Source organism: Brassica oleracea, chromosome C8, assembly GCF_000695525.1.
Source record: "Brassica oleracea var. oleracea cultivar TO1000 chromosome C8, BOL, whole genome shotgun sequence".
Taxonomy (NCBI): Eukaryota; Viridiplantae; Streptophyta; class Magnoliopsida; order Brassicales; family Brassicaceae; genus Brassica; species Brassica oleracea.
Window position 1 is genome coordinate 34208359 of NC_027755.1, and position 11223 is coordinate 34219581.

The 11223-nt window shown below is 38.4% G+C and overlaps 2 protein-coding genes across 2 annotated transcripts; both read left to right on the forward strand.

Moving 5' to 3' along the window:
- Positions 1 to 1183: 1183 nt before the first annotated feature.
- LOC106312198 (chaperone protein ClpB4, mitochondrial-like) lies at positions 1184 to 5234 on the forward strand. The gene is made up of 10 exons (XM_013749616.1): positions 1184 to 1605; positions 1688 to 1906; positions 2008 to 2245; positions 2332 to 2527; positions 2608 to 2662; positions 2781 to 2931; positions 3075 to 3383; positions 3472 to 3737; positions 3808 to 4737; positions 4813 to 5234. The coding sequence occupies exons 1-10, from the start codon at positions 1330 to 1332 to the stop codon at positions 5092 to 5094; spliced, it is 2922 nt and encodes a 973-aa protein (XP_013605070.1). The 5' UTR covers positions 1184 to 1329; the 3' UTR covers positions 5095 to 5234.
- Positions 5235 to 6793: 1559 nt separating this feature from the next.
- Positions 6794 to 9611, forward strand: LOC106309964 (U-box domain-containing protein 7). The gene is made up of 3 exons (XM_013747139.1): positions 6794 to 7380; positions 7531 to 8405; positions 9291 to 9611. The coding sequence occupies exons 1-2, from the start codon at positions 6866 to 6868 to the stop codon at positions 8387 to 8389; spliced, it is 1374 nt and encodes a 457-aa protein (XP_013602593.1). The 5' UTR covers positions 6794 to 6865; the 3' UTR covers positions 8390 to 8405; positions 9291 to 9611.
- The last annotated feature ends 1612 nt before the right edge of the window (positions 9612 to 11223 follow it).

The following is an 11223-nucleotide window of genomic DNA, read 5'->3' on the forward strand; positions in this document are numbered from 1 at the left end:
GTGTACTTTATAAATTGATCAACAAATATATAATACTTATAATCTAAATTGAATGCATCTGATATATCCAAACAGATGGGGTCCGACTGGTGACCATTCAGAAAACAAAGGGAACGAATAGAAAAGGAACATAAAGGAATAAAATTGCAGAAATTAAAAGGAATTATTGTTTCATCTCAAATTTAACAAGGAATAAATGATTGTTTCATCTCAAATTTAAAAAAAAATAATTTTGTTCTTTATTTCTCTACAAAAAAAAAAATGGTAGGAAATGAGAAAGAAAAATTATTTCTTGTGAATGATGATTTTTTTTAGGAACCTGGAATGCATTATTCTTTGTTGTTCATTGGTCACCATATAAAATTATATCAAAGTGAATAGGATGATTAGTATTTGAAAATGGAGTTTTATGAGTGTTATTGTTGAAACAAGAATTGCAAGGTAGGGACAACAACATGACGGAAGAAGGCACCCTTACCGTCCAAGGTGGCACATCAGTTCCTCCTATAGAGAATGCTTTGCAAGCTGAAGAACAAGCCTTGTTAATGGCGGTTCAGCAAATAAAACGCTTCTCCTATGAGAGAATGTGGCGTTTGTGCGCGATAACCAGCTTTTGGTCAATCGCATTGTGCAATTTACCTCCCAGGAAGAAACTCAAAGCAATGCCGGAATACATTGCCCGTTATTATCAAAAAACCAGATGTATACTTTACATTATGCTCCTAGAAGACTACTACTGTCTCATGTAGACAATCTGGCCAAAAAGGCTCGTATAAATAACCAACCTTATGTAATTTCCTGGCCAAATTAGTCTTCACTTGTTGACCAACAAAAAAAAAATGATTTGCGAGGTATCAAATTAAATTGAACATAATAGTCCATCTTTTTTATATTAAGTGTTTTTGTAGAAAAAAAAAATTATTACAAAATAAGTATTGTTTTCGATTTTTAGTGTCAGATTTATTAATTTTATTTATTAATTTATTTTTTTATTAGTTGAAATATGGTTAGGTGTATAGATAATTATATTCTTATAAAAAAAGTATACAAAATTAATTGTTCCACTTTCACAAATCCGAAAAGACACTTAAATAAAACGGAGGAAGTATAAATAAGTTAGAAAGAAAAACGCAATTTATATGTATTGTTAAGTGTTGAAATCGGAAGGTTCGAGATGGAAATAATACTTCTACACACTTCTTTTGCCTCTTCTCCAAGCATCCCCCCAAAAAAAATCAAACTCATAAAATCTTCTCCCAGCGAAAATCTCCGTCGCCTTTCCAAAAACCCCTTCTACACGTTGCCCCTTAGCTTCTTCAACAACCTCACATGGCGTCCAGGAGACTATCCAAGTCCGCTTCTGCAGCCATCAGAGCGTATAACGCTTTCTCCACACCCTCTCTCCTCCTCCGCTCTCGCGCTATCTCCGCCGCCTCTGCTCACCACTTCACATCGCGTTCCTCTCCCACCTCCTCTCTTCTCCGGTTAAATCCCCTCATCGGAGTTCCCGGAAACGCCGCAAACTCGATCGCTCATGGCCGACAACTGCTACCTCTTCCTTTCCAATTCCTTTCCCCGCGCCGCTTCTCCGCCACCGCAGCTCAGGTTTCGTGTTTCCGTCGATTTGATTTTCACAGAGAAAGTTTGAATCTTTCCGAATGATTTTGTCCTGTGTTTATGTATGTAGACTAATCAGAACTCGTACACGGAGATGGCTTGGGAAGGGATTCTCAACGCCTTCGACGCGGCTCGCGTCTCTAAGCAGCAGATCGTGGAGTCTGAGCATTTGATGAAAGCTCTCTTGGAGCAAAAAGACGGTCTCGCCAGGAGGATATTCGCTAAGGCTGGGATCGACAATAGCTCCGTTCTCCAGGCTACTGACCTTTTCATATCTACACAGCCTAAGGTGTTTGTTTGTTTGTTAGCCTTTTTGATGCTTTCTTTCTCACTAAGGCTTCGTGATTTTTTTTAACTTTATTTTGTTTTGTTTTGTTTGTGACGGGTAAGGTTACTGGTGATACCAGTGGTCAGGTGCTAGGGTCGTCTCTCAGTACTGTGTTGCAAAACGCGGAGAGGTATAAGAAGGAGTTTCAAGATGATTACGTGTCTGTTGAACACCTTCTGCTGGCGTTTTATTCGGACAAAAGGTTTGGGCAAGAGTTTTTCAAGAACCTGAAACTTAAAGAGGAGGCCTTGAAGGAAGTTATTAAAGACGTCCGCGGTAGTCAACGAGTTACTGATCAAAGTAAGTTAACACTTGTCAGGCCTGTGACAAAAAGATAGTATCATCATCATCATTGAACGTTTTTGTTACCCTGCACATGTATGTAGATCCTGAAGGAAAGTATGATGCACTTGAAAAGTATGGGAATGATTTAACTGAGATGGCCAGACGAGGAAAACTCGATCCTGTCATTGGAAGGGATGATGAGATTCGGCGGTGCATCCAGATATTGTGCAGGAGGACGAAAAACAATCCTGTTATCATCGGTGAGCCTGGTGTTGGCAAAACTGCAATCGCTGAAGGGTAAGAAGCCTTTTGCACCTAATGATTTTACTCTATCTTCTGACGACTTTTAGCGAGGGATTTTTTAACTTCTTCCTCAGGTTGGCGCAGCGGATTGTACGAGGGGATGTCCCTGAACCTCTCATGAATAGGAAGGTTTGCCCCAATTTCTCTTTTTTGTAATTAGTCTGTCAGTTTGTTTTACCTTTTTCTCTTCTCTAAGGGGGAGATGAAGATTATAACATGTTCTTGGCTTGGTTGGTTTGTCGTGTAGTTAATATCTCTTGACATGGGTTCACTGCTTGCTGGTGCCAAGTTTCGAGGAGATTTTGAGGAACGGTTGAAAGCAGTACTGAAGGAAGTCACTGCTTCCAATGGACAGACAATCTTGTTCATTGATGAAATTCACACTGTTGTCGGTGCAGGTACCTTTTATTTTTAACCACCAACTATAACAATAAGTGTGCATATTAATATGCTTTTACCTATCTAAAGATAATCGCATTGACATTTTAAGCTTGGAAAGACCTAGAAATGTGCTGGGGTTGATATTGTTTCGCTTGTGTAGGAGCTACCGGTGGAGCAATGGATGCGAGCAACCTCTTGAAACCAATGCTTGGAAGAGGTGAACTGAGATGCATCGGTGCTACTACACTGACCGAATACCGCAAATACATCGAGAAAGACCCAGCTCTGGAACGTAGGTTTCAACAAGTGTTATGTGGCCAACCATCTGTTGAAGACACCATTTCGATTCTTCGTGGGTTAAGAGAGCGGTACGAGTTACACCATGGTGTTAAAATATCAGACGGTTCCCTTGTTTCAGCAGCGGTTCTGTCAGACCGCTACATCACTGAACGCTTCCTGCCAGACAAAGGTATGAACAACTTGCACCTTGTTTGAAATCACTCTGAGAGCGGCATTGGTTTCTTATTAAGATGGAAGGCTGTTTGTTTCTGTTTCAGCTATTGATCTTGTTGACGAAGCTGCTGCAAAGCTGAAGATGGAGATCACTTCTAAACCAACTGAACTCGATGAAATAGACAGAGCTGTGATCAAACTGGAGATGGAGAAGCTTTCTTTGAAAAACGATACTGACAAAGCCTCAAAAGAACGGCTACATAAGATTGAGAATGATTTGACCGCTCTCAAAGAAAAACAGAAAGAACTCAGTGACCAATGGGAGCAAGAAAAGTCTCTCATGACTAGAATACGTTCATTTAAAGAAGAGGTACAAATCTTTGTATAGTACTTTTAGTGGTTGCTTAATGTCCTTCTAAATTTGTTTTATGTTTTTATAGATTGATCGTGTGAACCTGGAAATCGAATCTGCTGAACGTGAATATGATCTACAACGCGCTGCCGAGCTCAAGTATGGAACACTTATGTCCCTTCAACGCCAATTAGAAGAAGCTGAGAAAAATCTGACCAAGTTCAGAGAGTCTGGACAGTCATTACTCCGGGAAGAGGTAACCGATCTTGACATAGCAGAGGTAGTAAGCAAGTGGACCGGTATTCCACTGTCGAATCTTCAGCAGTCAGAGAGAGAGAAGCTGGTGATGTTGGAACAAGTGCTCCACAAGAGAGTTGTTGGTCAAGACATGGCTGTAAAATCAGTATCAGATGCTATCCGGCGTTCAAGGGCCGGTCTCTCTGATCCTAACCGTCCAATAGCCAGTTTCATGTTCATGGGTCCAACAGGTGTTGGTAAAACCGAGCTTGCCAAAGCTCTGGCCGGATACCTTTTCAACACTGAAAACGCGATAGTGAGGATCGACATGAGCGAGTACATGGAGAAATTCTCAGTCTCGCGGCTTGTTGGTGCACCACCTGGCTATGTCGGTTATGAAGAAGGTGGGCAGTTGACTGAAGCTGTTCGCAGGAGACCCTACTCAGTGGTTTTGTTCGATGAGATCGAGAAAGCCCATCCTGATGTATTCAATATCCTGCTGCAGCTTCTCGACGATGGAAGGATAACTGATTCTCAAGGGAGGAGAGTGAGTTTCACAAACTGTGTTGTGATTATGACATCTAATATAGGATCCCACCACATACTCGAGACTCTCGGCAACAGTGAAGACGGCAAAGAAGCAGTGTATGAGTTGATGAAGCGGCAGGTTGTGGACTTGGCAAGACAAACTTTCAGGCCAGAGTTCATGAACAGAATCGATGAGTACATTGTCTTCCAGCCGCTAGATTCAAAAGAAATCTCCAAAATCGTTGAGTTGCAGGTAATTTATAATTATTAACTTGTTTACACCCCAAATTTGGTTTGGTATTTGATGTATTGTAACCATGTGGTGTAGCTGGAACGAGTGAAGAACAGGATGGAACAAAAGAAAATAAAGCTTCAGTACACGAAAGAAGCAGTGGATCTTCTTTCTCAGCTTGGGTTTGATCCCAACTATGGGGCAAGGCCTGTTAAGAGAGTGATCCAACAGATGGTGGAGAATGAGATCGCTGTTGAAGTTTTGAAAGGAGATTTTGCAGAGGAGGACACTATCCTTCTCGATGTTGACCAGACAAGCAACAAATTGGTCATCAAGAAGCTCGAGAACAATGCTCCTATCGAGGAAATGGCAGCTTGATTATACTATAAACAAGCGTTTTTGTAACTCTTTGTTCTATGTTCTGTAGATTCAGCTCTGTTTTCTGACACGTGCGGATGGAAGATGTTTAAAAGTTTTATCTCCTGCCGACAGAAGCAACACACCTACTTCTTTGTCCATAAGCATTTTGAATTAAAACTAGGAGCAGTGAGTAACGTGTTATGATAATTCATGGAGAGTTCGTTGGCGAGAACTCCGAAGAGCTTTTCATTACAAAAGAAATTGATATTCTAACAGAAACTGTTTTTACAACTACGTATTGAAATAATTTTTAATCTATAATTGACAAGTGTTGTTGACAAAAAAAAAAAAAAGAGACAAGTGTTTGTTGGGTTTTCATAACTTTCTCCTAAAACCGGTTTTCACTTTATTTTTAATTTAATCTTGAGAACATTTTCTTATATATTTTCAAAAGAAATGTTCTTACTAATCTAATTTTTATGAGATGAACTTGAGAAAGCTAACAAAATCAAATCGGAGAAACGAATTAATAAATTAAATTAAACACGTTCTCATATCGCGAGAATTGAATCGGATCCCTTCTGTTTAATAGCCTCCGACATTGAAATCTTTGTTTATTTTTTATAGTTCTCTTAGTAATTCTATTGTCTGGTCATTAATTGAGCGCATAACACTCTCATTAAGGATAGTTTAGCTTACTAATTAGTTAGTGACTTTGAAATGTCAGTCGTGTCTTTTAATGGGGAAACAATCTGATACATCTGGCTTAGCCTGTTAAACAATTGAATTTTCAACTTTCAATTTAGTCTACCATCTTTTTATCTGGTTCAACAACTAATTCATATGGTCTAAAGGTTAAAGTTACTTTACGCTTTACAAAATGTCAATAAACTAAAGAGAAATAGACCATGTAACTAAGTTTCCCAGCCCTAGGCATGAGTGGACCGACCTACTTGCAATCAAAGGCCCATAAATTTTATTTTTCTCCTCGTATTTTTAGATTTACTAAATTTGAACCAGTTCACTTATGTTTTTAACAACGACCTTTATGTTTGACACCTGTTAAATAATTCATCTAGGTCCGCCAGGATGTATGTATGCGTGCACCCTTTTTCCTCCGCCGTTGTATGCCAAGTTGATGAATATCTGACATGAGAATAAGCACGTAAGTGGACTTGGATTTGATGTGATGATGCTGATGATGGAACTCGACTCTTGGGTATAAAAGGTGCAGTAAAGAGCTTGGCCCCATCACAGCGAGAGTTTGAAGTTCTTTTGTGATCCATCAAGTGTTTGCTGGAAAAAGGTGTGTAGAGAAGTGATGTTTGAGACTGACTGTAGTCAACTAATTTGTGTTTTGGCCGACCAAAAAAGACTGCTCAGCGTTTTCATCCTTGTTGGTTCAGTTCAGTGTTTTTTCTTCCTACAGTCTTTGCTTCTTTTGCCGTTAACTTTGTTACTCCTTGTAATAACATTTTTCATGCTGATCTCATAGCACAAGAGCATGTGACAGGTTTTTTTTCCTTCTCATGTGTTGTGTAATTGGGTTTGGCATTTTTTGGAGGTAGCCCTAAATTTTAATTATATGAAATTTACGTAAACAAACAAACGAAACAAAAAATGCTCACACGAGCTTAGGACAAGTAATTAATAAAAAAAAAAAAAAATCTATAAAGCTTATTTACTTTCTCCTCTGTTTTCGCTTCCAAATAAAAACAGAACAATTCTTCTCTCTCTCACTCTCTCTCTCTCTCCCCTTCATCAAGCTGCATAGAGCTGATCGGCGAAAATGGCCAAGTGTCACCGGAACAATGTAGATCCTCTCATCCTTCACCGCATTCCCTCCGCTTCTTCTTCCTCCACCTCCTTGAACTCCTTCTCCAGATCGACATTCCGCAGATTGATCCTGGACGCCATCAGCTGCGGCGGTAGCTCACGTCATCAGCGAGAACTCCAACAAGACGAAGATAAAACGACGATCGGAGGGGATGATTTAGCGACGAAATCAGAGAAGCTATGCGATCTGCTAAACTTAACGAAGATGGAGACGAAGAAAGAGGAAACGCTGGAGATTCTGAAACGCGTGGCTAAGGATTTACAAGCGGAAGAGACGGAGAGAGAGAAGAAAGTAATGGCAGCTAGTGAGGTTAGGCTGTTAGCGAAGGATGACGCGGAGGCGAGAGTGACGCTCGCCATGCTCGGTGCGATCCCTCCGCTCGTTAGCATGATCGACGATTCGCAAAACGAAGATGATCTGATTGCTTCTCTCTATGCTCTTCTCAATCTCGCAATCGGCAATGATGCGTAAGTCTCCAACTGCATGTTTAATTAAAACCATTTGTAACGGTCCGACAGTCCACAACTAACGAGCTTCCTTTTGATGCCTTATTTATTTTTGCAAGCCTAATGGACCGAATAAAAAAAATGATAATTTAATTTTTTGTTTTTTTTCAGGAACAAAGAAGCCATTGTTAGAGGAGGAGCCGTTCACAAAATGCTAAAGCTTATCGAATCGTCAAAGCCTCCTCCTAACCAAGCAATCTCCGAGGCCATCGTCGCGAACTTTCTTGGTTTAAGCGCGTTAGATTCGAACAAACCGATCATCGGTTCCTCTGGAGCGATCATCTTCCTAGCGAGAGCCCTGAAAACTAGTAGCTCGCAAGCTAGAGAAGACGCTCTTCGCGCTCTTTACAACCTCTCGATCCACCACCAAAACGTCTCGTTCATCCTCGAAACCGACCTCGTCCCTTTCCTCTTGAACGCGTTGGGAGACATGGAAGTCAGCGAGAGGATCCTCTCGGTCTTGACCAACGTGGTATCAGTGTCGGAAGGAAGAAAAGCGGTCGGAGAAGCGGTCGAAGCGTTTCCTATACTGGTCGACGTGTTGAACTGGAACGATTCGGAGAAGTGTCAAGAGAAAGCGGTTTACATTCTCATGTTGATGGCTCACAAGGGGTATGGAGGCCGGAGGGCTATGATCGAAGCGGGTATTGAATCTTCGTTGCTTGAGCTGACGCTTGTGGGAAGCCCATTGGTGCAAAGGCGAGCTTCGAGGATACTAGAGTCCTTGAGAGCGGTCGACAAAGGGAAGCAAGTGTCGGCTCCGATCTATGGGATAACATGTTCTTCTTCTTCATCTTCGTTGAGCAGAGAGAGGAATCGTGAGATTAGGATGAGTGATGAGAGGAGGGCAGTGCAGCAGTTAGTGCAACAGAGTTTACAGAGCAACATGAAGAGGATTGTGAAGAGAGCTAATTTTCCACAAGACTTTGTTACTACTTCACAGCATTTTACAAAGAGCTTAACTTTCTAAACTTTGTAAAAGACATGTAAGTTTTTTTTTTCTTAAATTATATCATCATTAATCATTTTCCAATAAAATTGCTCTAGATTTTCTAGTAAAACCTAAGACATAGCTTTATCTTCGTCAGGTCATTTACCGCTACATAGTATACTAGGAGCTTTTAGAAATATGCTTTTCACTATTGAAGATTATTCACATAGAGATTGTCTTATTGAAACACATATTAAATAAGAGTATTTTAATCACAAATATAAATATTCTACAATTTTGAGTTCAACAAGAAAAGTTGTGCTTCTGATTACGATAAATTTGCTTCCTGAGCATGCTTGGATTAGGTCTAGTGTCATGGTAGTTAACTTTCTATCTAAGATTAGGTCAGTGACAGTGGCATCGAGTGTAATTACGAGGAAAATCAGTGGTATTAGTAGAGTGTGATCGGGATCCTCACATGCATCAATAAGTTTTTATATTTTCTCTACATTTTTTTGAACAAAATAAAAACTGATATCTTACAATTATTTTCTATTAAGCATGCATTGGTCCACTCGTGGATCGTGCATCTAGTAGTGTCTTTAAAATATAATGACTTTCTTATACCAATCTTCGTTGCACACTCGTGGGATTTGTGAATAACCGACAACCATTTTCGTACGTTGTTTGCTTTTTTATATATATATACAAATACCATAAACATGTCATTCACGTAAATGTTTAATGGTTGTAATTTTTTTTGTTAGGTTAATGAATTAAGGGTACTATACTAGTATTGGCTGGCACTATTACGCCATTAATTGAGAGTCTGAGACCACCGATTCTAGATCTAATATGTGCAGTTTTGAAATAGGTTTTATTTCTCTTTCTAGGTTTTTGAATTCATTTATTTATTTATTGTTGTTGGTTTGGAGTTTAGATGCACCGACAAACTCGTGGTTGTGGAGAAAGTGGAAAATACAAAGGGCCGTCGTCGCATTCGCATTCACAATTTCATAGAAACAAGAAGGAAGCCACGCGACGTATGTCACAAGTCACAGACTCGCAATTAGTTACATTTTGTTTATTTTGTGGTTGTTCAAAACCTAGTTGGAACTATTCAGAAGAGATTCTTTTTCCAAACAAGTTTCCAATCCAAGTTTGGTATGAGAGCTATAGTTTGAAATTTTCCTTACATTGTATATTAGATCAGATATAATTTCTCAGCGCATATATGCGCACATTTCTTTTCAATTTGTGGTTTAAGGGATGGTGAGAGTGATATGTATTTGTGAATTAAGATGGAATATTTCGAAGGAGACGTGCATATTTATAAATATTATATATAATTTAAATGTATACGACAATTAGCATTTACACCAAAGAATAATGTATTCGCCAAACATAAGAAACTGATGAGTTTCTTTATCACATTGTAGTTTTGTAATGTTTGTCAAAAAATAAAATAAGAAAATTGTATATCACTTAACATTTTACACCAAAAAGAAAAAGAAAATAATAAGATAACACTGTGAAATATGGACACGACATTTCCTAGGAAGAGAGGTATAGACATGGACATATATACACTAAGGTTGTTATGAACTTAGTTGAACTTACTTCGAAAATCAGAGTCGCGAAAACTCTTAACTACATTAGAAAAGATTTCGGTTATAACCATGAAATTTTGTGATAAATTTGAAAAGCCACTAAAAAGCTAGAAACTAAAAATGTGGTAATCAATGGTAAAATAATCACGAAATTGTTATGAACTAAAACATGACAACAAATAGCCACAGTTTAACCACGAAACTTCTACGATGAAAAATTTGTGACAAAATAAACATGTAGCAAATAGTGCATTATGAGTCATGATTTTGCCACCATAAAAAAGAGCCAGAAATATATTATTTTTTTGTAAAAAAAGAGCCAGAAATATATTTCATGGCAAGTTTTGTGGCTATTCACCGAAGGAGAGATCCTATCCGTCATATGAAGTGCGGAAAAGGAGAAACATATTCGGAATTTGACACAATATTTCGTGTAAAAAATTATAGCAAAAAAAAAAATTGGTAGGATTATAGCAAAATTCTTGGTAAAATGTGGTAAAAATGTGGCTATTTATTCTCTATAAAAAGCAAACGAGCATTCACATATTTTAAGTGGTTTTATTGAAGAATGTTGCACGTAAGAGTGGAATAAATTTGAGAGTTCAATGTTTTATTAATTTTAGTCAAGAGAGTGGATTCATCGACACATTGATCATATTCATAATTTTGTTTCAGAGAGTTTATGAAAGATATAAATGTTGCTACTAATCAAAATTCTTTCTAAGAGCAAAAATCATGTTATGTCTTTGTGGAAGATGTTAAAACCAAAACCAACATGATGTGAAAATTGTATCTCACCATCTTTACCAAATCGGATACAAAGGTAACTATTATGTATGGTTAAACCATGGAGAAAGTTACTATGATGTTGAAAAATCATCGATCGCATATTAATTTTTAAGATAAAAAACACGGTACAAGGAAGAAGAATCATACCAGGAGAACATAAACGTTAATATGGGAGGAGGCATTGGGCCATCCCATACATTGAAGGATGTGATGAAACACAACCAAGGACGAGCTATGAACATAAATGGTTTCCAATTACAAAACACACAATAATTAAACTCTTATATAAGGAAAATGTAAATCACCTACAATAACAATATATGTATATTCATTCGTACGACTAAAAGCATCATCAATAGACCAGTCCGGTCTGGGGTATATGCAAATGAACCGATCGCTTAGGGCATTCTAATTTTATACAACAATCTCTTATATATTAATTGAGGAACATTTGAAAAGATGTAACCTCAATTT